The sequence below is a fragment of the Penicillium vulpinum genome, assembly GCF_028829585.1.
Source record: "Penicillium vulpinum strain IBT 29486 chromosome Unknown utg000003l_segment0_segment0, whole genome shotgun sequence".
Taxonomy (NCBI): Eukaryota; Fungi; Ascomycota; class Eurotiomycetes; order Eurotiales; family Aspergillaceae; genus Penicillium; species Penicillium vulpinum.
In genome coordinates, this window is record NW_026643243.1 from 5,331,023 (window position 1) to 5,354,217 (window position 23,195).

Consider the following 23,195-nt stretch of genomic DNA (forward strand, 5'->3'; position numbering starts at 1 on the left):
TCCCAAAGCATTGAAGTAACCATGGTAATACGATCGAGGGATGTTGCTGTGGCTTCCTATGCTCTCATAAAATATCGACAAACCCAGTCCATAGTGAGCAATGTCACTTAAATGACACCTAAAATCTGACGATTTATGGGTTTTACACCGAAACTGGCTAGAAAATATCCACCTGATAGTAGATTCATCTCCACTACAGCATTCGTGCCAACAATTATCAATCGAACTTTTCTACCGTTTTAATAGAATATTTACCCTACTTGATAGCTAAAGTTACTTGCAAAATCCTCAAGAAAACTAACCCCAAACCGATGATATATATATTCAGATCTGACACTTAGCAGGTCCCTCCAAGAGACACACGATTGCAATTGACTGCGAAAGGCTAGACCGTCTCATTATGTGAAACAACAACCCCACCATCCTTCTTCTCATCACGGTAAATCTGCTCCTGTTCACGGTCGTACTCCTCGGCAAACTTCCTTCCATAAAGACCGATCTTGTACCAAGGAAGGTCGAACATCTTGTCGATAGTCTCAAGGCTGCGGCCAGCGGCCTCAGGAACAAAGAGCCAAACCCAGAAACCACCAATAATGGAAATGACACCAAAGAAATAAAAGGTTCCATGAGGGCCGAGTCCTCCATTTTCGAGCAGCATCTCGGGCAGGGCGCGGTTGACGGCGTACTGGCAAATAAAATGCATGGCCATAGTGATGGACGAGCAAATACCACGAATACGGAGAGGGAACAGTTCCGAGGATAGCAGGTACTGACCACTGTTCCATCCTAGGGCCCAACCAACACCAGAGATGTAGATAAAGGCAATCGCGGCTGTCGATGCACGGCTCTGCGATTCGGTAGGGGCGAAGTCGGGGTTTTCGGCAATGGGGACGAGATTGAGGAAGATGGCGATATAGAACATGGCTATAGATTGGAGAACAATGCCAATAATGAGAGAACGCTTACGCCCGGCCATATCGACCAAAAAGAGAGCGCAGATGATGGCGGCGACGAATTTGACGACGCCGAATACGACGGTCGAGAACAGAGACTGTTCTTGGCCAGTGATTCCAACGAGAGTGAACAGATCCGGGGCGTATACGGTAATGGCGGAGCCGCCGGACCAGCAAGCCATGTTCTGAGCGAGGTTGGTGAGGAACAGACGGTATGCGTTGCGTTTGATGCCAAGGATCTCCTTGAAAAGGCCCTTCCAGCCCATGCCGAGAGTGGCCTCCATCTCCTCCTGGAAGGCAACGTCCATTTCAGTGATCTCGTTGAGGACGTACGGGTGGTCGGCGGGTAGGCCACGGAGCTTGCAGAGAACCTCGAGAGCCCTCTCGCGCTTGCCCTGCTTGATATAAAAACGGGGGGACTCGAGCTGGAAGAAGGTGAGTATCAGGATGATTCCAGCAAACATAAGGTGGAGCGAAGTAGGCACAGCCTGTAGGAGAGAACGTGTTAGCCAACTATGCACGATAGCGATTGTAGAGGCCAGCACTTACCCAGCGGTTGAAGGTGTCCGGCATGTGGATCTGAGTACCCCAATTGGCAAAGTACGCAATCATGATACCACTGGACTTAGTATTAGCTTTGAAAAGTGAAAAAATAGGGAAGAGATGGAGTATGAACTCACAGGTATACAGCACCAGTAAACATACAAGTACATAGACCACGGATGGGAGCGGGGGAAATTTCAGAAAGGTATATAGGACCGACCACACAAGTCTGTCCAATACCAAGACCAGCAACAAAGCGACCAGCGTAGACGGCACCCATGTTGCCGTTGTTTCCAATAAAGATAGCGATGCCGAGGATCCAGAGACAGCAGAGTTGCCGAGTAGCCCAAACACGGCCGATACGATCACAAACAACGAAAGCGCTGTTATTCAATTAGTAAAGGCTATCCAACACCAAATAGAGTCGAGGAAGATTTGGTTCAATAGCAAGACTTACAATAGAGCACCGGCGACACTGCCGAGCTGAACCATGGAGGAAATGGTACCCTTGATACTAGCAAGCTCCCCCGCTTTCAGGTCGTCAATACCGACAGACTGCTTGAAAGCGTGAGAGTTGAAGACACCCGTGATAAGACCCTCATCGACACCACGGGCGGCACCCATAAGACCAAACGCAAAGACGGCGAACCATAGCTTTGCGTTGAGTGTCTCCTTGGGCAAACCGCCCGTGTTGAACTTGAAGATGTTGATAGCAGCACCACCCGCCATGCTGAATGTTGGTATATATTGTTGTTAGATGGGTCGCGGGGAAGGAATAAGCAGATCAATCGTGGATCGAGGTCATGGACCCTTATAACAAACAATGTAGCAGAGCCGCAAGGCTCAAGCGAGAGAACAAATCTCAGATGGCGACGATAGACCCAGGGTAGAGTTTGAGCGTGACAGTCGCAAAAGATAGAATATTGGGAGAGGCTACATTCAAGGGGGGGGGTTGTTCGGAGAGCGGGCATGGCTCTCTTAAATTTCGATATTTTGCGGCATAGGTGCTCATACGGGGATCCTGCGCCGAGCCATAGTGTTAAAACACTCAATCCACATTATTCCCTGATTCTCCGGTTCTCGGGGAATAGCGAGTCAGTGTACAGTTCCATGAGCTGTCCATGAGGTATAGAGTTTTGGTGATCGGCGATGTATCAAAGCGTACCCCAGCCCTTACCCCACGCCAAGCACGCCAAGCACGGGTAGGTAGTGTTGGGCTAAACAAATGGCTTCCAAGGTCACATCAATGGCGCTCTCCAGATTCCGCTTTAGTTTTCCGCGCCCAGACCACGCTAATGTCCCTGCAAACTTGGCCTATATGACCTATACTTTAAACTTAGATTTTCCTCATTTCCCCGTTGCCTTTCGGATATTTTCCGAACATCAAAGTTCAGTTACCACCGCGGCGAAACCGAAAGTCTTGGCACTAGAAGTACATTTTGTGGAAAGTCGACATCTGGTGAAGACACTGTGGAATATAAAAATACTGGGCTGAAACCTGCACTGCAATAGCCTTGAAATGCTGTAGGTTTCATTCCAAATCAATTTTGGACATGTTTGCCGCCACGTGGTACGTACCAGCCGCACGCAGGTCCCTAAGGCAGGATTGTGTCTCATCGAAAAATACACCAGAAACACCGGCGATGCTATCAAATGAAAAAGAAGGTAAGCGTGTGGACTCGGGATCCAAGCTCTCTTGGCGCTGTTCCTCGAGCCTTGGCTTGTCCTGGTGTATCACCGATCGTCGGCCAACGGCTCATTTTGGTGGTAAAAGGAAAGTCTTGGGTCCTACACGACTCGGTCCCGAGAAGAGAGAGATGCTGACTCCCAGGTTGACTCACGCTTATATTTCCGACTCCGGTTTCTCCCATGGATTTGAGATTCCCCCGCATATCGTGGATCAGGATAGACCGAAGGAAGCGGGTCACACGGACGGGGCACCAGAACGAGCACAGGCGGCAAAGTGAATCCTGCACTCAGGGGGGTAAGACAGTCATCGAGACAATCGGGACTGTCAGAATAATCTAGGCTTCTTATAATAAGTGAGCTATATAAAATGTGTGAGCATTTTGTGAAAGGATGACCTATGCTACATTTCTCGAGAATATGTATTTCAGAAAGACTGGAAGGGAATCTCTCCAAGGCGCCACTTGCGTAGTCAGGCCGAATGATTCAGATTCCAAGAGTTCGAGGTTAAGACGAAGGATTCAGCTGCATTGTTACGGAAACCAAGGAGGAAGGGGTGGAAGCGGGCTGTCCGATTGGACGGGCGAGATTGCAGGGGTATAGTGATGAGCGCAGAGTAGAGGGCTCGAAGGAAAGGTGGAAGAATGAATTTATTAATGAGAGGGGAATCCCGTGACATCTTGTTGGGCCGCCATATCTAAAGACAAAACTAACCAGAAAAGGAAATTCATAGGTTCTCCATTTACTCTGAACTTAATAAATACACAGTACGACATGAAAACAGGGGGGTATGTAACAAAGCAAAAATGAAACCACAAACCATGCCAGGCAACTACATAGTATGTAGCAGAGCGTCAATGTCCACACGGCGGTAATAGGAGATATGGCCTATCTCCTTCCAGTAAAGACCCACGAGGTCAGGGGAGATAAGAATCAATCGGGAGTCAATGTAAGTGTCTGGCAAATTACACGTTAGTGAATGTCACTTTGGTTTATTTAGTGAGGCCACTTGCCGTCAAGGAAGCCAAGTCCAGCTACATGGCCGCGGCAACGCACAATTCGTGCCCCAACGAAAGGCTCATCCGTCCCGATATTAATCAAGCCTCTGGAACCAAGGTCATCGGCAATAAACGAGAGCTGGCCACGAGGAACATTAGAGTCACCTGTTAGTTTGATACCTTCCAATGGGCCTCGATGTCTAATCTCCTCCTGGGTGTCAATTATCTTTGACGATCTTCTACCATGTAGTGGGCTCACTCTGTCTCTTTGAAGAAAAAGAAGGAATTCGCACCCATGGGCTTTGTAGTCTCCAACCCAAATTCCCTGGTAGGGTTTCTCTGGAGTGGGGGTGTAAAGAACGGGATCCAGAGTTGAGTAAGTCACACTCGCTTTGTGTGGCACCGGTGACAACGTAAGCCCTGGGTTTGCCCACTTCCTGACACGGAATAACGATTCCGACAATTCTGACAAATGTTTCACATTCAGCGAGGGTGAGTTTCTCAAATCACGAAGTGTGCGTGCTTTGCTCGGGATGGTTTGTGGTGGCCAAATCACATTGGGTCTGACCAAAGGTGCTTGAGAGGTAAATTCACAGCAAAACGACAGCGAGGTGTATATGTGCCGTGAATCCGAAGCCACGGGCATACGTCTCTCCTCTGGTATCGATTTAAAGGATTGGATTGGGGCTGTTGGGGAGGTCGGATCCGGGTCGTTGATAAGCAAGACAGGATCATCCAACGCCAGATGAACACTGGGGTCAAAACAGTGGATCATAACTTCTGGGTTTGACATCCATATTTGAAATTCTGGAAGACCACGTTCGGCAACGATGCGGTATCCTTTGATCACACCCCGGTGGTTGTCATAGCGAGCTAGGATCAGTACCCCCGTGTGATCATTGTCTCCGAACCAGATCTTGTATTGGGGAATGAACCAACATGGGTAAAATGCAAGATAGAGACGACGAAATGACTGAAAGGGACCCGGGTCCTGGATAGGAGTGGGTAGTCTTGCATTCACCAGGTTGGCCCATAGAAACTCAGTCGATCCATGCTCAAAGAGGGTCCGGGAAGTGGCACCGAGGCACGCGAGATCTGAAGCTGAAAGATAAGATGCAATATCTTGAATGATCTCAGCGGGCAATTTCTCAATAAATGAAAATTGACCTGCGGGTGGAGACGGCTGCCTGTCGTCAACTGGCTGGTCGTTGGGACCTTTGTCGCTTTGTTGCTGCGACATCAAAATGTGAGTACAGGGTCATCCACAGTGATTTTTTTGAAAAAGTAATAATCAGACATACCTTGTTAGGACCGTTGATAGCTGCCATGATTGCTTTGATGCATCAAGGTTTGCAAGAGAGAAGTGATATGGTTGAGCCTCTTCAGAGTATCGTAAATGACATCACTGGGAGACCCAGGAGGGGGAAAGCGCATGAGAGTCACACGGAGTTAAGAAGAGGGAATCAGCCCAAGCAGGGACGAGCTCATAAGGTTGGCAATGTTACAGGATCTGGATTGGAGAGACCCCAGCTTTCAAGTTTTGAAGAAACTACTAATTTGGAAACCTGGAAGTGTTGTGGCAGTGCGGAGTTGGTCTAATCTACAATCCTCAATCTCCTCATGGCTTATCAGCATACAAGAATAGTCAGCCTTATCATGTCTCTTTTGATACATACATATGTAGTCTTTCAGGTCGTTTAAATACCCTTTTTTCTTAACACTGAGTCCACTAGCACCTAATATCTTCAATCTACATCAATGAGTATAAATAAACATGGAGTATGTCACGTGTGTTTAAATATGTAAACAGCATGTGGACTGCCATATAAGGTTAGTTCTGCCTCTTTGGGTTTAGCGCCACAATAACTGTCCCGTAATCTCCCTTCAATCCATGGATAGATGGATCCATAACCCGTACCTCGATGCTTCCGAGATAGAAGACCTCTCCGCCGCTCATCCTCCCCTCCTCTGACTTTTCCATTTGTCTACCTCTCTAACTTGCACTTATTACTGTGTTCCTGAAAGTTCGCACGCCCAACTGGACTTGCTGACTTTTCCACCAGCCCCTTGCGCCTTCTTGTTTTTTTTTGGTCGCAAACTACGGCTGAGCCCTTGTCGCACCTTCCCCTTCAGCTAGAGTTTAGAAACTTTAACACCAAGTTTCTTCCTGCTGATGATTTTCTCGTAGACGGCTTGCTCAGGTCCATGCGTAATAGCATTCGTTGTCAGCCAGCCCCAGACTAGTCTTTTTTTCGCGATAGGCTGTGAGCCACCACACTTCAGCTATGCCGCACCCGCATCCGTAGATATAGCTCGAGTGAGGATGTGGCTAGATATGTGAGCAAAATACCGAGTCAAGCGATATCTTGATTGGCAAAATTGTTAGTATACGCTCGGCGAAGCCGACTGCATTGATCTATACCCCTCCACATTGATTCACCACCTGTGCTAACATGCGGCAGTATAGGCTTGAATCAGTATATAAAGCACTGACAATCCGTATATAAAGCACTGACAATCCGATTTAATCTTACATTTTCAACCATCCTCTTTTTCCTATTTCTCCGCAATTTTCCTCTCTTGACGTCTACATTTTTCTTCCGACACCTGCGATTCCATCATGACACTTACATCGAAACTTTACATTCCTACCAAAGGCTTACGATTTCGTCTCCTTGGATATTACTCTGACAACATACCTGTCCCCTCCGGAAAGCAAATCTCCTGCCGTAGCAAAGACTCAGTTTCATCCGAAGATGGATGGTTCACCTTGGTCCCAATTGATGGGGGCAAGTTCTACTACATCCAAAGTGCCCTCAAACACGACGATGAGGCCGCAATTTCATCTCGTCCTGGGGAGATGGAGGGCTGTAGATTTCAGCCTGTCGATGTCAGAAATATATTTGATGACTCGTTTATGCGATTCACCTTTCAACCCGCAGTCGTCGATCGTTTCGCTGGCCACTTTCGCATTGTGAGCGCAGCTGGCAGAATTTTGGCATCAAAGCGTTCCTATAAAGATGGCACCTTCTGGGATAATTTCCCGGCTCTGTTTCTTCTCTCTCAAGATGCGAATCACAGCGACAGCCCTGAGCAGTACTTTTCGTTTGTCTTTGAGGACACCGAAATTGTCAAAGTTGTATACAACCTTTCAGCGGGGAGAGTCTTCAACACGAAACCAGAAATTTTCAGGACAACAGTTAGAAACAATGCTCAAGAAAAGGCAACATTGAAGTGCGATTTTCGACGAGAAAAGAGCGCCAAGGGCTCGTTCACCCACAGTCATGGGTTCTCCTTTGGTGTTAAAACGGAGATCAAAGCTTCTATCCCGTTTATCGTTGATGGAAAGATTGAAACCGAATTAAAAACCGACCATAAGTTCACTTGGGGCCAGGAGGAATCATGGAGCAAGACACTCGGCACGGAACTTGGCGTTGAAGTGCCAGGATACTCCACCAGGGACGTCGTTGGTACTTTCAAGGACTCAGATATGACTGTTCCAGCCAAGATCTATTCGCAGACCAAGTCAACTGGTGTCGAGATAATCACGGAGGTTGAGTACCGCGGTACGTCTGTGTGGGACTTTGAGTATACTATCGATGACCCAAAATTGAGTCCCAAATCGGGCTCGGCCAAAAATACTTAGGTGGATATGCGGCAAGCCGCTCGAGAGATGAAAGTTGTCTGGCAGCCCGTTATAGTCATTTTCGAAATCTGCTTGACCAATACACACATAATAAACAAATTCTTATCCCACTGCCAAAGAATTAGCACAACTACATAATTTAGTTTTCGGTGTCAATATGACGTGTTCAGTACTTCTGTTGGGCATATCAGTAGAGGAGAGTAAGTGTATATGAGAAACATTATATGTAAATGTCACATGATCGCCTAAAGAAGCATGTTGTTTACTTTACACTTTACCGGAATAGGCAATAACAATCCAACTAGGCAGTCACGCGTCTAGGTCCTTGTTGCCTATAGAGCCCCACTTTGTTTGTTTACTCGATTTGTGATCTATAGAATTCTCCTTTATAAGCTCATCCCTTCATTTTGTTCTTGTGAAACGTTTCTTCATTTTGATCTTAACTGTTCTCATATACTCCCCTTTCCAACATGGACACTCGGTCAGGGAGAAAACGGAAGAGCTCTCTTTCAACTTCAAGCCAGTCACCAGTATCGCGCCGGACTAGACAGAGCTTAGCAACAGTGTCAGAAGATGCCGGTCTCAATCAACAACAAAAAGTAGTATCTGTTACACCCAAGAAATCAAGAAAAAGGGTTCGGTTTTCCGATCCAGGTCCTCGGTTATTACACGATGCAGATATTGGGTCTACTGGATTAACTCCAGCGATGCGCCGAACATCGTTCGCCACAGGATCTGGAGATTGCACACCTAGCCGCAAATCCCGACGCCGATCTGCCCCAACACCGCGTTTCCAGCGGTCGTATGATTTAGAGGAACCGTTTGATGAAACATCCACCAAGCGCATAATTCAATTCACTCCGCTGCGCCAGATTCTGGATACACGGACCCAGAGAAGAATTAGGCGAATCGGGTTGAGCGATGAAATCAATCATATTGAGCGCGAAAAACGTGAGGCGCGCAACATGGAAAAGACCATGCGAGCTTTGCTTCAAGAGCGAGATTCTCTGAAAGATGAACTCAGGGCCATGAAACGGAGCGGAACGGGTTTTGAGGACCAAGATTCGGTGGCTGAGGCCTATTGGATGACACCAGACACACCCAGATCTTGTGAGGAAGTATCAGTGGTTTCTAATCACAGTCGGGATGGTGCCGCTCCATTTTCGAATGGCGATGGAGATACGTTCATGTTCAATGACAGTGCTGTCATTGTGTCCAGCTCCCCTGATTTCCGTGGTACTCGAAGTCATAATCCACCCGCCACCCATGGCTTGATGCTATCAGACGAACCCCAGACGCCCATTCGCGCCACCCAAACGCAGTCTTCAGTCAATACAGAGGCATCTGACATTCACTCCCTAGCCCTTGACTTGGAAGCTGCCAGGCAAGAAAAGAACAACTTGTTCAATGCATGTCGATCACGGATCTCAGGGTTCAATGACCCAACGATCAGTAGCCTTTTCCGCCAGTCATCTCCACCATCGGACTTTTTCGAAAACATCATGGAGATATTAGAAAATGCTCTATCTCGTGCTTCCAATGCTGCCGAAGCTCTTGAGAGTGTCACCCAAGAATGCTCCAGCTTAGGATTCTCCGGGGACGGCGTGGACGATGTCATATCCGACATGCGGAGCCACTTCCGCTCAGCTCGTCTTGAGCTTGAGCGTGCGCTACCTGGTGAGACTGCCAATGTCAGCCTTGAGGACGGCAAGGCAACCCTGGGTGCGCTGGTGAGGCGTGTTGAGTCGCTGGCAAAGGATCTGGGGACGGAGCGCCACTATCACCATGGCTCCCTCAGCCGGGAAAAGGCTCTCCGAGGGCAATTTGACGCTTTACTACACCGATATGAGACAGCTGCAAGTAAAATTAACACTCTCGAGGATGCAATCGCATCTTCCGCAAGCGATATGCTCCACACGCGGATGCGAATGCAAGACCTCGAACGCGAAGGCCAAGAACAGGCTGTTGGGATTGACAGATTAAATACAGCGCTCGACAAGTATCATTACGAAGTAAAGGGCCTCGAAATGCTTATCGACAATCTTGAAAAGGAAAACACCGCTACAAAGGAGGATTACGCCCGGCAAATATCCAAGCTGAAGAAACAAGTGGCCCATGAACGCTCCAAACGCTGTTCGGCTGAGGCTATTGCATCTGAGTCTGGGTCTCGCATTCGAGAAATGGAGGAAACAGTCGAGCACAATCGAATTCGGGCTTGTGACTTGATGGCCCAGGTGGAACTTTTCGAAAAGGAATATCAAAAAGCCATCGAGAGCCTTGAGCAAAGCACCAGTGAGCTTCAAACGCATGAAGCAGAGACTGGGGCTCTCAATGTTCGCATCTCAGACCTCACCACGTCGCTGCATGGCGTCAAATGTGAAATGCAGCGTCTTCAGAATGTCAACACCGGCCTTGAAGAACAGCTTCAGCTAGAAATCGAAGCACGCGATGAGCTCCTGGACAAGTGGGCTGCAGATCAAGTGCGATCGTTCGCTTACATGAAGGAGACTATCAACTCGGAACGTCGCAGAGGCAAAGTTCGTGCGGCGAATTGGGAATTGAAATCGGACGATCTCATGTCAGATGGCACTACCATAGGCGGTGGGAGTGAGCCAATTACACCTGTTAGCGCCCGATTTGTTGATATCGAAGTCGGCCGTGGCAAGGACCGACGACGTATGGATGTCGGAATTTTAGGCGAGGAACTGGAGAATGACTTGGATGTCGGGAGCGGTATCGGGTCCGATATTCGTCCTCCCGCATCGGATTTGGCTTAGTTTCTTTTGTATACAATCTCGATCTTTCTATTTATCTATTTTTTATGTTTGTTCTGGCTTTGCGATGTTCACGCTTCCTTTCAAATTACACTTTTGAACATCCAATCTATCCCCAGATGTGATGCTAGCTAAATCTTTCGGCTTTGCAGGGATGTATATTCCCCCGTCGGGGACACCCGATGGCTAAGCGGGATCTATGTGGGGTATTGCTTAGTCTCTGGGGCTGATCTTATCCAGAAGTGATGAAACGGTTACTACGCTGAGTCGCATTTAATATACAGACAATCTCCAGATAACAGGAAGCGAGCTCATATATATTGCACGCTGGTAAGCCACCAAAATTCCCATACCTCCCTGCACCATTCTCATTCTACGATGAGACTCAAATCTTCAGCCATTTGTCTCATCGCAAGCTGCGGCTCGCTTTGTAGTGCCACAGACCGCATCCTCAAGCATGGTTCTCCTGAATCAGTGGGCCTTCTCGCTGAGCCTCTGCAACAGCTGCCACTAAACTTGAGCATGTACACTATTCCTGCCAACTATGGAGCACCTTCGCACAATGTGATCCACCCCATCCAACCCGGAGGCTCCGTTGTCATCGGTCACAAGTCCACCATCGTGAGCGCCTTCGCTTTCGGAAATGTGACTCTGTATGCAGACTCCAATGGCACATTGCTCCCTCCCGCAGAATGGACCCCGGCCAAAATGGATACAATCTACGATATGGCAAGTCTGACCAAAGTGTTCACTGCGGTAGCCGCATTGCGCGCCATTGACGAGGGCAAACTAAACTTGTACAACACCGTTGCGTCCTACCTTCCCGAGTTCGCGGCCAATGGAAAGAGCAACATCACTGTCCTGATGCTGTTGACCCATACAAGCGGGTTCGCTCCAGACCCTCTACCCGGACTATATGAAGAACCTTACAAGACCATGAAGCAGCGTGTCGATGCTGTCATCAAGTATGGGCTTGAAAATGCTCCTGGATCTACGTACACGTACTCAGACCTGAACTTTATGAACCTGCGCTTCTTGCTGGAGAAGGTCACCAAAACACCATTTGAGGAGTACGTCTACTCATTTACCCGCGAGCTTGGCATGACCAGCACTTTCTTCAACAAGGGAAACAATCAGTCCCCTTCATTCCATTACTACGCGCGCATGGCGCCAACAGAGTACCAGATCGAAGTTCTGGGAGACGCCGAGCCCAAACGTCCCCAGCCAGTGCGAGGAACCGTGCACGATGAGAACGCCTGGTCTCTTGGTGGTGTGAGCGGACACGCCGGTCTCTTTTCCACTGCCCAGGACGTGGCAATTTTCTGCCAAATGATCTTGAACAATGGCACATATGGTGGCAAGCGGATACTGAAGCCGAAGACTGTGGACTTGATGTTCACGAATTTTAATACAGCATTCCCTGGTAATGAGCACAGTATCGGGTTCGAGCTCAACCAGAACTATTTCTCGGGACCTATGGCTAATATGCTGGCTGGAGGCCACACGGGCTTCACTGGTACCACGCTTGTTGTTGATCGGGCGTCGGATACTTTTATGGTCATGTTGGCTCATCGTGTGTATCCGAATCGGAACTGGTCGAGTAACAATATTGTTCGGGAGGCGGTAGGCTATTGGGTTGCCCGCTCGCTTGGTCGGGATGTTGCCTTCCCATGATGTGATTGGGTGATCTCTTGTTTGAGAAGTATATAGATGGACTGAGATTGATTGTCAAGCACAAAGGGGAAGAGGAGTAGAACTTAGGTATGGCTAAAACATATATTATGTATGAAGTAGTATGCATTCTCAATGGCTATCATAAATATTATAAAACAAATGGTATATCTCTAACAGTAAAAATAAAATAAAATCCCAAACAACCTGCATCAAATCAAGCAAATTGCGAAGCATATTCGCCAGTCACAACTTTGGGCTGAGGTTCAATATGTTGTTTGTGCCCTGGTCGAGCAAAAACGGCCCCAAAGAGATTGAAAATGTTGTTACAACGAAGCATCATGCAATAGAACAAAGTAATCCCTGTAACCATAATCTCTTCTTGCGCAGCTCTGTCATTTGCCTTGGGGCCACTGAACTCGATTTTGCCAATTTTGGTAACACCCCAGCAATGAGCACTGAATTTCGCGACGGGCATCTGCTGCTCATCGACACAGACAAAGTCCCAGGACTTGAACCCAGCATCGCTGGTCCATGTCATTGTGACTGGGGACTCTGTGTCTGAGAAGTTGAGTGAGCGGTGGGTGTACTCCGTCCGCCAGCGCTTCTGGGCTAGAAGATGGGCCTTCTGTCCACGGAGTTCATAGTCGGCATTGATGGAGACCATATTTAGTTTGCCAGTTCCAATGACTTCTTCGTCCGGGCCTTTTTTGAAAACCAGAGTGGATTTCAGACTGAATGGGAAATGGATGGTGTATAAGGGGCCTGCGCCAGGATTGTTGGCGTCGGTGACCAGGCCTTTCCATTTCTTCCATGTGAAATCCACTGTAAATACAGGGCCTTTGGAGGGAGTCTGGAGGCTTTGAGGAGTATCGGATGAAGCCATTTTGTTTGAGTCGGCTGTCAAAAATGGTTTGTTGGAAGTAGAAGTAGTTTGGATGGTTTGAGTATCGATTGAAGCCATTGTATTTAGCAGCAGTTAGGAGCTGACAGTTGAGTGTTGTTTGGTTTTATCTTCTTTCTGGAATGAACTGAGACTGTAGAGGGAGATTCAGTCTACTTATATAGCTCAAGAAAGAAGAGAAAACATCTCATTGCCCTAAGGCGCATGGTCTTGGCATCTCCACTTATTTATGGTTATCTTCATGGAACTAACCTCTTTGGGTGCCATGTACCGCTTCAGCCAATCAGAATTAACTTCGGGATTGCCGTACACGGGTGATGTCATTCCCAATTTGGATTTGGGGGCTGACCTCGTATCTGAGCAAGGCTGAGTCCACGTTTACATCTCAAAGTAGATAGACCAACAAGTAGAAATACCTGTGAAGATAGATATAATTTATATGTGTACAGCACCACAAGCGTAATTGGCTGTTTCAAACTGTGTTTCTCATTTGTGGAAGATGCATTGTATCCTACCTAGATCACTTCTAGATCACAACACTACTACCACTACCACAAACTATCAGGTATCTTCAGTATCAAAGATGTATTTCGGTATTGGTTATTTGTTGTTATTTAGGTATAATTGCGGTGAAGCTCGGGCACACAATTGTTACTGTTTATCAATACTTGATTGTCTGTACATAAGAACGATGACGTTTTTAGACGTCAAACCTATAAAATTAGATTTGTTAGCCACGCTTCAAATAAGTCGCTAGAAACAGCTTGTGGCCAGTATCATTATTATTTTTCCGCGCCAAAAATCTCATCAAGTCGCTCTAATATACCAACCCAATCATGGTTACCCAGGACACCAACGCACGCCAGCGCCGCTTGAAGGTAACAGCAAGCGCAGACTACGACCCCAAAACTCCTCGTCAAATGGTACCTGTGAATGGCGAGACACTACGAATCGAAAATGAGCACGCTATTGTGAGTCTCTGTGTACGGATCAAAGATTATTCAGGTGACACCCCTGCTCTCATCTATGCGGCCAAGGAGCGGAGCTCATCAATCAAATAGGTTATCCCGAGAGTTCACCATCCACAAGCCCATATTTCGACCACCCCATGCACGCCAAAGACCTATATTCCATATGCTTCTCAATAATCTTCAAGGAGCCCGTAAATGGCAACAACCTCTTCTTTGGCAATGACTTTGATCACCCAATCCGCGACATGCTACCTCCAGGATTCAATGCAGCGCTACGGATGGTCAGGTGGACTCTCGACCCTGGTCTAGATGGCGATGTCTATGCTGATGAGCCGTACCTATACAGCCCGGCATTGGCATCGTGGGACCAGTTCCGCATTGGAGATAAGATGCGGAAAACCGACGATGTGCCAAAGCTCCATGATGAGGTTATTGAAGAAGGTTCTTATAGCGAAGAATCTGCCAGTTTGCGTCAGAAGTTCAATATCCCCGATACAATCGAGGGGCGCAGAAAGCATTTCCAGGACGAAACGAATAGAAAGGAGTTCAACTTTGAGCCTGGGAGGATGTATGTTGCTGATTTTGGAAATCCTTATTTGGCCTTCGACGGTGAGTGGAACGAGAATTTGCTCTTTTGATTGGGATCGTCGGCTCACTGGTCATAATAGATTTCTCTGTCCGTCTTCCTGGATTCAATTTACCTATCATGAAGTATGTGGATGAGAAGAATCATGAGCTGCGGTATACGCTCAAGGATGTTTCAACTGGACGGGTGTATCTTGCTGTGGTGTTCTCGGTGGTCCTATGTGAAACGGAAGACAAGGAAGACCACGGCAAGAGTGAGCAACGTGACGAGAATCTAGGAAAGTTTGACTGGGAGGCGGAGCCATCGTCTGGCGATGTTGAGTGATATATTTCAAAATTTAATATATTGAGGTGGGTGCCGGTTTTAGATGATAACCGCAAAGGCTTGTGTTTCTTTAGAATCAAATGGTTATCAATGCATGCAAGGGGAAACAGTAAATTCATCTCTAAGTATCATTTGCAAACGTTGATATATATACAAGTTTACTTTTACAGTCTCTTCAGGACATCCTCCAAAACCTGCTGAGTGGTGGCCTTGCCGCCCATATCGGGGGTAAGGAACTGAGCAGCATCCAGGTTACCATCGACAGCAGCGTAGATCTTGGCAGCTGCATCCATCTCACCAAGGAACTCGAGCATCAGAGCAACACTGCGGATAGTAGCAATGGGGTTGGAGATACCCTGACCCTCAATGTCGGGGGCACTGCCGTGGCAGGGCTCACCGATAGCGAAGCCATCACCAACGTTGGCACTGGGGACGAGACCCAAGCTGCCAACAAGGGCAGCAGCGCCGTCAGAGAGGATGTCACCGTAGAGGTTAGGGGCAACAATGACATCGTAGAACTCGGGTTGGCGGAAGAGCTTGTAGACCATGGAGTCGACGATCTGCTCCTCGACGTAGACGGAGGAGAACTTCTCGGCGGCAAGAGCACGGCGCGCGGTCTCGCGGAAGAGACCGTCAGTCTGCGAGAGCACGTTGGACTTGTGAGTGATGGTGACCATGGGCTGGTCACGGGTAGAGATGCCGGGGGCAGCGGCGCGGATGTTCTGGCGGCGGAGCGCAATCTCACCGGCGATGTTGGAGATGCGGAATGAGGCGTGTTCGGAGATACGCTTGATGGCCTCGGCAACCTTGCCGTTGGGGGTGTCGATGGTGCGTTCTTCCTTCACGTACAGGTCCTCGGTGTTCTCGCGGACGATGACCAGGTCAATGGGCTTGCCAGTGCTGTTTCCGGCGGTAGTCTTGACAGGGCGGACGTTGGCGTACAGGTCGAGTTTCTTCCGGAGGGCAACAATGGGCGAAGAGTAGCCGGCGACCTTGGTGCTAGGGGAGCTTCGAGTTGGTAGCAATTGTCAGCCGGAATTGCGCATTGCGAAACGAAAACATGGCAGCTTACCTGACGGCACCGAAGAGAGCGCCATCACACTCCTTCTTCAGGGTATCGACAGTCTTGTCGGGCAGAGCGGTTCCGGTCTTCTGGAAGGTCTCGTAACCAGCCTCGAGATCGACGAAGCTGAACTTGAGGTTCAGGGACGAGGGGAGGGACTCAAGGATGCGACGGCCGGCCTATATTTCATCAAGCAACATTCAATCAGTGAATTGGCTTGCATATCAGATCTTAAGAGAGCTACCTACCGGGATAACCTCCCGTCCGATACCGTCTCCGGGGATGAGACCTATAAAATTCCAGCCATGTCAGTCAATTGCCTAGCCACGAGATCGCAGAACAAGAGCGATTATACCAATGCGAAGTGTCCGGGCAGCAGCAGCCATTTTGATCGACTTTTTTGCAGAATTGCTTTCCTAAAACCGACGTTCGCCGTCATCGGCGCTTTTGATTTTGTATACGGCATAGGATTATTATTAATCCGACGCACTACTCCGGGGTCCGGAGAAGCTGCAGATCCACTGCGCGAAGTTGTTGTGGGTTGTTGCAGCTTTACTTTTTTAGTCCCTGTTCTATAGAATACAGAAGATGAAAGATGAAAAACCCATGTGTGTCTGATTGACTATCCGATGTAAGAGAAAATGAGGCAGTCAGCCCGGAAACCATACCGGTTGCGCACGGGTCCACGTGTATGCATGCTCGGACTATTAAAACGGGTCACTTCTCGCGAAGTTGAATATGGAATTTCGCAGTTCCCTCATCTTTTTTCATGGCCTCGTCGAACTTTAAATTTTCCATTTTCATCGTGCCGCTCAATTTTTGCAGCCAGTCAAGTCTTTTGAAGAGCCATTCACATTAAATGCTATAAACGCTAACCCTAAATGGATCACTTACCGCAGTGTATACATGGATCCACTAGCATCGAGTATACAAAGTCTGTCACAGACTAAGTGGAAGATTCCAACAATTTCAAAGATCTAGCTATCGAAATCCTTTATATTTCGCATAGCAGGCTCGGCGCTGGTTCTCGCTACTAGTGACATCGGCATCTTGGTTGGAATGGGGCTTTTGATGGAGATCACAATCGTCAGACACGCTGTAACCGAGCCAGCTCTTCCATTGATCATTTCTAAACGCATCGTATATGATGACTTGGAATCGACGCGGGGTTGAGCTAGTTCACATTGGAAATTTCTGAGACTGGTGGCGAAATAGGAAAGCATTTAGACCATTTGGAACAAAATGGATCCGACATAGGAAAGGTCTGATCCACAGGGAGGCTGTATCAATATCCTGCATCAGTTGGAGCTATCCGAGAGTCCACTTCTTTCTGATCAGCTGAACCACCCGTTCTCCTTTCTCCTGCAAATTCCACCCTTCGGTCGTCTCCAACACCTCCACGTAGGCAAGGGATTCGAATCGGTACACAACCTCCCCCTTTACATGGTCTTCGTCGGAAGGACCAGAAATCAATATAGCCGGCATAGGCTGTCTGGGAGACATTGAAGTTTCAGCATGCCAGAAGAGGACATAGAGTCGATCATGCAGAATGTTTTCAGACACTGTGTCAGGCTCATCCAATCCACTCATTAGACCTTCGTCGTGTCGCGAAATTTCAAATCTACCCACGACCCCATGTTCATCCTCAGCGGTCACAATCATTCTCTGGGTTTGCTGCCTGGTACAGTCCACTGGCAACGCAAGACCGGGATATTCCACAATGAACCCATTCTCACCGACATCCCCAGGAGTCATGTCGTCAAATTTAACATTCAGCCGTATGGCACCATTATCTCCGAACCGATTAACAGCCCACCGCCAACCAGGCTGCCGCATCCTCGGCCCAGCGAGAAACAACATCCCCTGCGGGAGCTGCGATTCCGTCGACAAAAAGGCATGCATATGGTCTTCGAAAGGAATACCCTTCAGCAGAGACGTATCCCACCCAATAAGACTGGCAAAGCAGAGCATCTCATCCGTCACTTTACTAGTGGTACGATGTAAGGAAGCACTAAAAGCCTCCATAATTGCATAGCACCGCTTTTGGCCGGCTGTGGAAAGACCTTTGCCTGAATTCCTATCAGAGTATACGATCCTCGGATCTGGGTCCCGAAGAACATTCGCCCGCAACAAGCGAAACTTCCAACCAAAACTGTCGGCATCACGCATGGGTGTTCCATATCCGTCCATATTATGCGCCGAAGCCGCTGTTTTCACCTGTTTCTCGTAGCTTTCTGAAACACCTTGAACATCCATAATGCCATCTGCGTATTTGACGCACAGTCGATTTGCCAGGACGCCTTCATTTAGTGTCCATAGTCGGCGCATCCAGGCGGACATTCGAGTTCGCATGAATGACTGCGTGTAGCCGCGCGTAGAACATTCTTGGATATCGGAATCCAGGACTAGTACACGGAAGGCTCGTTCGTAGACGGCTTTCATCCCTCTGATTGCCTTTGAGCGGAGCTCGTGGTGTTCTGGCGCCACGGGGATACACATAGTGTCCATCCAGAATGAGATAGAAGGTCCATGGAATTTCTTCTTCCATAGGTCTCCGAAGGCCAGTCTGTTTACCAGGTCGGCAGAGCTGATTCCAGCTAATATTTCGTTGAGTAAGTCTCTAATACGGAGAAGCTGACATTTAGGGAGAGTATTTGCTGTCGGGTTCCCAAGTCCGTCAGACCAGACATGAGAGAAGGCGATATAACGTTTCAATCCAGAGTACCTTTCTACTTCGATTTTGAGATAGGGCTCTTTCTTCGTCGGTGTAATAGACAGCAGTGGCACACCTCCCGATTCAATAATTGATACCACCTCGTCCATTGCAGGGCCTAGATGCTGGCACTCACACTCCACCTCCGTGTGTGCTGTACGATAGGTTGCTTCGTTGATCTGTCGCGCAACACAGAGTTTCTTCGTACATTCACCATGGTCTCTTTGTACCGCAGATGGCGGCCTCTCCAGCTGAGACGCATAGTACGCCGATGCCGACGTAAACGTGTGTTCCACCATGGCGACCTCGCTTGGACACCATCCCATCTGCTGCATACGTGCGAGTGGAAACCATGCACAAGGAAATTGCAAGCCCGCGGTAGAAGTTCTCATCACCATTCCCAGCGCCCCAAACGGAAGGTTCCAGGCTAGACGATGGCTTAACGCTCTGATAGATAGATCGACTTCGGGAGATAACGGCCACACTGCAAACCCGGGACGTGAGTCGCCCTCGCATGTCGCTAGACGGCAAAATCTAGATACAGTCGTGAGACAATTTACGATCCGATGAGCTATCGCCTGTCCGGAGATAGCATCCCCACCTTGAACCAAGGAGGTAATCAACGATGTTAGCTGTAGAATTTGGTCATCGAGGGATGCAATGGTGATTATCCCATACGCTGTCCCTTCTTGCAGCTTAACGTAATTTTTCTTGGCTCCTTTGATGATAGGACCGAAAACTTCCCAGAGGACACCGAAATATAACCAGTTCTGTAGAAATGCGCCAGTTAGCTCGGCGGGGTGTTGTGAGAAGTCTCCCGCAAGTAACCGGGTAATATCCCAGCCCACGCGCTCTGGGTAGGTTGAGAAGTCAATTCCATCGTAGGGCTCAGGGCTCAGACAAGGGACTTGGATGGGGGCATATTGAGAGCCTGGGACGCTTTCTATGTGGTCCATTTGGAGAGTATCGAAGGAGAGAAATGATCAGGGTACGAATGTGTGGGGCGGGCGATACACACGAGTACTACTTTCAGCCCCCACGGGCTGACCACTTCTGCATAGTGTAGGTTTCATTTGTCAGTTGTCAATATGTTTGTGTATGAACTTGGTCGGCTTTCGATGAAAGATTGGACCGTTGCAATGTTGAACAAGAAGGGCTGATATGAGCTAATACCAAAAGCTTACTAGTGTAGAGCTAGAGGTGAAACGAGTGTGTATTCTAGAATAGTACGGAGTACTCCGTATATGGCTTAGCTATACGGAGTATAATCTGCCTATAAAGTAACCAGTAGAAATGTGGATCATATAACTAAAGCGATAAATATCTTCGTAGGAAGCGACGGCAGGGAAGTGCATTTCCGGCTGATAGTATATATTCCTAGGGGGTTTTATAAACTTGTATAAAGTCCACGGGTTCTGTAGGTTCTTTGCCTTAACCTAAAACCTTGAATCAATATGATGTATACATGCCGTGTTATCGAAGAGCCACATATTTTGATCTATCTTCCAACGTTCATAACTAGTATTTCTTGACTATACTACTAGTAGCTAAAGCATGCAGTCCAGAGTATACCCCGCATTGCGAAACATGCCTTGGCTATCGGGTACTATATATCTAGATTCATATTCTGAAACGAGCAATGTTTCGCAAATTGGGCGCAAATTGGGGGAAAATTCTACTTCGGATCGATGTTGATATTCTGCCTCAGGCATACAATGCCCCTTAACTTGAGATCCACTTGTAAAGGTGTCCAGATAGTTTCACACTTTACAGGGGGTTTCAGTACGCAGTAAAATTAATCAGACCCCTCAGGGATGAAATCACCTGTCACATAGAAATGAAAGCCCCTGAGACAGGGAGTACTGTACGGAGCACGGAGTGTACAACGTAAGGGCCTTGGGATACGGACCTATTGGATACGCTAGTCTTCACTAGCGCGTATGTATGTAATAGTTTCTGAATTGGCCCTTCTTCACACCTTGTGTCCTCTTGTCATACCAATTCTCTACCAACTTTGACGCGTTGAATCCAAACTCTCCTGGGAACATGCAGTGGGATCTGCCCGTATCCGATTAGACGTCATAAGAATCCCGTTTTAATCCGATTTCAGGAGCACCCCTGTGCTCTGCATACGCGTTCCCCCATTCCCCTCGATTGCGTATACGCCCTTGTTCGACTGGCGTACCCTCCGTGAGCGATAATGTCCGATAACAATCCCCAGCACCCTGGGGTACGCAGCTTGTTAGCCAAGTTTGAAGGTCAAAGCCCCATCATCTCTCCGCCGTCTCGTGGTCGATCCCCAACCTCATCAGACTCGTCAGCAACAGTTCGGCAGCTGTCCAGGGTCCGGGCTAGCTTTGTCACTGTGGACGGGGTCATGCACTCGAATCCGGCTTCGCCTTTGAGGAAAACAAGTGGGCGTAGCGATAGTCCAGGCATGTTTGGACCGAAAATCAATTCGGGCAATGTGGAGTCCGGCCGACAGAATACGATCTCCCCCACCCCGCTCAGCCGCCTAGATCACACACAGAACGCCACTCTGGGACAGATAATGGCTCAGGGTCGACCGGAGGAAGCCATTGAAACCAAGATTGAACCGAAGGCTACCAAGGAGAAGCCCATAGCGCGCACTGCAAACACCCCACCAAAACAGACAGAGGGGCCCATCTCTACGGATTCCAAGTCGCCAAGCTCAGACACTCCATCGCAGAAGTCAGATTCATCAGGGGGGATCAAGAAGAAGCCTTCTTCCATTGGGTCTGCCCGCAGTGCAGCAAGCAAGTCTTCCTCGACCACTGCAGTTTCAACTGGCGCGAAGACGGCTGCTCACAAGACAACCTCCAAGCCCACAGCTCGCGAAGTGGCTAAAGAGCGCGTTAACTCTCTGGCCCACAAACCGAGTCGTGTGTCACTCAATCCTAAGACGACAGCACGACCAACCCGCGGCCCAGCACCGGTACACGATGCTTCAAAGCCACATGCAGCAGGTGTATCCAGCAAGTCAGGAATTAAAACCCCACCTAAACATGTCCGTGTACCTAGCTTGACACATACGTCCACCCAAGCTTCTGCTGCTAAGCTAGGAAGCACGGCGGTTCCGAGCACTCGCACTACTGCTAGTGCATCAACCCTCACGAGAAAACCTTCATCCCTCAAAAGCGCAACTGGAACTCACCCGCGTGCCACTACTCCTAGTGCCAGCATTCGCAGACAATCCTCTCGCCCTTCGTTGCCCGCTCAGGCAGCTCATGATACAACCACGAAGCCTGTCAATGAGGGTTTTCTTGCTAGAATGATGCGGCCTACTGCTAGCTCTGCGAACAAGTCCCATCCTTCGGAAAAGACTGATGCAAAGCCTGTTACTAAGACATCCTCTGTTTCAAAGGCTCCCAGGCCATCAACTGGGAGGGTGCCAGACCGTAGTGTCCACCAAGTAAAACCTAAGAGCACCACCGCCCTTCGACTTCAGAGTCAGAAATCCCAGGCTCTGAACAAGGAATCTGCACCACAGAAAGATGGGCATAAGCCTTCCCAAAAGGAACACGAAAGCGAGAAAGAGAACATTGGGGAGCCCATCACAGCCAGTCCGAAGGAGCCTGCAACAGTGGAACCTGCTCCGGTTGTGGCTGTGGAACAGCCCGAGGCTGCTGCCAAGCCAGTCGAGGAGGCCGCTTCCCCTGCTCAGGTTGAGAAGCCTACCCCAGAAGTTTCCATTGCATCGACTGAGCCAGCCGAGAAGTCGATTGAAGTCCCTGAGCCGATCGTTGAGGAACCAGTAATTGAGAGCTCCTCTGACCCCGTCCCAATCAAAGATGCTACAGAGGTGCCGGCTGAGCCTATTGATTCCACCGAAGCCCAGGATTCAGCTGAGGCTAAGGTGGATGCTCCTGTTGAGGCCATTATTGAGACCATCGTGGAGGATGTTGAGGAGGAGAAGGCTGCTGAGACCACCTCCGCAACCGAAGAGACTGCCGCAGAGCCCGTGGCAATCCCAACAGCTGACGATGAAGTGAAGGTCGATGAGAAGCAAGAGCCCTCCATTCCCGAACCAGAGGTGCTCGAGACTCCGGAATCAACAGAAGTCCACGTCGATGCTGAAAAAGAAGACAATGCGCCAGTGAAGGAGGCTATTGCCCCTGAAACTTTTGCAGTGGCCTCAGAGGAAAATTCCACAGAGGCCAAGTCTACTGAGCCTGCTCCTGATGCACAGTCCGCAGCTGAGGCTGAGTCGCACAATGTGGCCATCGACATTGTCACTCTCGCATTGAAGTAGGTGCTCTATATCATAATTGCACCGCGTTTATTTGAAATGGATTTCGCTGGCCCATCTCCGCTTCTGGTAAATTTTGGAACAACCTTTTTA

General features: G+C 48.7%; 11 protein-coding genes across 11 annotated transcripts; 6 read left to right on the plus strand and 5 right to left on the minus strand.

Annotated features, from left to right (window-relative positions):
* Positions 1-385: 385 nt before the first annotated feature.
* Positions 386-2,225, minus strand: N7479_007058 (uncharacterized protein; the record flags this gene model as incomplete). The annotated part of the gene is made up of 4 exons (XM_057254752.1): positions 386-1,441; positions 1,503-1,572; positions 1,634-1,879; positions 1,954-2,225. The coding sequence occupies 4 exons, from the start codon at positions 2,223-2,225 to the stop codon at positions 386-388; spliced, it is 1,644 nt and encodes a 547-aa protein (XP_057108614.1).
* Positions 2,226-3,049: 824 nt separating this feature from the next.
* Positions 3,050-3,463, plus strand: N7479_007059 (uncharacterized protein; the record flags this gene model as incomplete). Its single annotated transcript, XM_057254753.1, has 1 exon — positions 3,050-3,463. The coding sequence occupies one exon, from the start codon at positions 3,050-3,052 to the stop codon at positions 3,461-3,463; it is 414 nt and encodes a 137-aa protein (XP_057108615.1).
* A 551-nt stretch (positions 3,464-4,014) lies between these two features.
* Positions 4,015-5,508, minus strand: N7479_007060 (F-box protein; the record flags this gene model as incomplete). Its single annotated transcript, XM_057254754.1, has 3 exons — positions 4,015-4,139; positions 4,235-5,411; positions 5,482-5,508. 3 exons carry the CDS (start codon positions 5,506-5,508, stop codon positions 4,015-4,017), a joined length of 1,329 nt encoding a protein of 442 aa, XP_057108616.1.
* Positions 5,509-6,800: 1,292 nt separating this feature from the next.
* N7479_007061 (uncharacterized protein) lies at positions 6,801-7,826 on the plus strand (the record flags this gene model as incomplete). Its single annotated transcript, XM_057254755.1, has 1 exon — positions 6,801-7,826. One exon carries the CDS (start codon positions 6,801-6,803, stop codon positions 7,824-7,826), a length of 1,026 nt encoding a protein of 341 aa, XP_057108617.1.
* Positions 7,827-8,296: 470 nt separating this feature from the next.
* On the plus strand, positions 8,297-10,603 carry N7479_007062 (uncharacterized protein; the record flags this gene model as incomplete). The annotated part of the gene is made up of 1 exon (XM_057254756.1): positions 8,297-10,603. The coding sequence occupies one exon, from the start codon at positions 8,297-8,299 to the stop codon at positions 10,601-10,603; it is 2,307 nt and encodes a 768-aa protein (XP_057108618.1).
* A 375-nt stretch (positions 10,604-10,978) lies between these two features.
* On the plus strand, positions 10,979-12,274 carry N7479_007063 (serine hydrolase domain-containing protein; the record flags this gene model as incomplete). The annotated part of the gene is made up of 1 exon (XM_057254757.1): positions 10,979-12,274. One exon carries the CDS (start codon positions 10,979-10,981, stop codon positions 12,272-12,274), a length of 1,296 nt encoding a protein of 431 aa, XP_057108619.1.
* A 214-nt stretch (positions 12,275-12,488) lies between these two features.
* N7479_007064 (uncharacterized protein) lies at positions 12,489-13,235 on the minus strand (the record flags this gene model as incomplete). Its single annotated transcript, XM_057254758.1, has 1 exon — positions 12,489-13,235. The coding sequence occupies one exon, from the start codon at positions 13,233-13,235 to the stop codon at positions 12,489-12,491; it is 747 nt and encodes a 248-aa protein (XP_057108620.1).
* A 776-nt stretch (positions 13,236-14,011) lies between these two features.
* Positions 14,012-15,056, plus strand: N7479_007065 (DUF1769 domain-containing protein; the record flags this gene model as incomplete). Its single annotated transcript, XM_057254759.1, has 3 exons — positions 14,012-14,180; positions 14,237-14,755; positions 14,815-15,056. The coding sequence occupies 3 exons, from the start codon at positions 14,012-14,014 to the stop codon at positions 15,054-15,056; spliced, it is 930 nt and encodes a 309-aa protein (XP_057108621.1).
* A 164-nt stretch (positions 15,057-15,220) lies between these two features.
* lysB (homoisocitrate dehydrogenase lysB) lies at positions 15,221-16,505 on the minus strand (the record flags this gene model as incomplete). The annotated part of the gene is made up of 4 exons (XM_057254760.1): positions 15,221-16,064; positions 16,129-16,298; positions 16,368-16,408; positions 16,475-16,505. The coding sequence occupies 4 exons, from the start codon at positions 16,503-16,505 to the stop codon at positions 15,221-15,223; spliced, it is 1,086 nt and encodes a 361-aa protein (XP_057108622.1).
* Positions 16,506-17,427: 922 nt separating this feature from the next.
* N7479_007067 (uncharacterized protein) lies at positions 17,428-19,788 on the minus strand (the record flags this gene model as incomplete). Its single annotated transcript, XM_057254761.1, has 1 exon — positions 17,428-19,788. The coding sequence occupies one exon, from the start codon at positions 19,786-19,788 to the stop codon at positions 17,428-17,430; it is 2,361 nt and encodes a 786-aa protein (XP_057108623.1).
* A 1,244-nt stretch (positions 19,789-21,032) lies between these two features.
* N7479_007068 (uncharacterized protein) lies at positions 21,033-23,105 on the plus strand (the record flags this gene model as incomplete). The annotated part of the gene is made up of 1 exon (XM_057254762.1): positions 21,033-23,105. One exon carries the CDS (start codon positions 21,033-21,035, stop codon positions 23,103-23,105), a length of 2,073 nt encoding a protein of 690 aa, XP_057108624.1.
* Between the last annotated feature and the right edge of the window lie 90 nt (positions 23,106-23,195).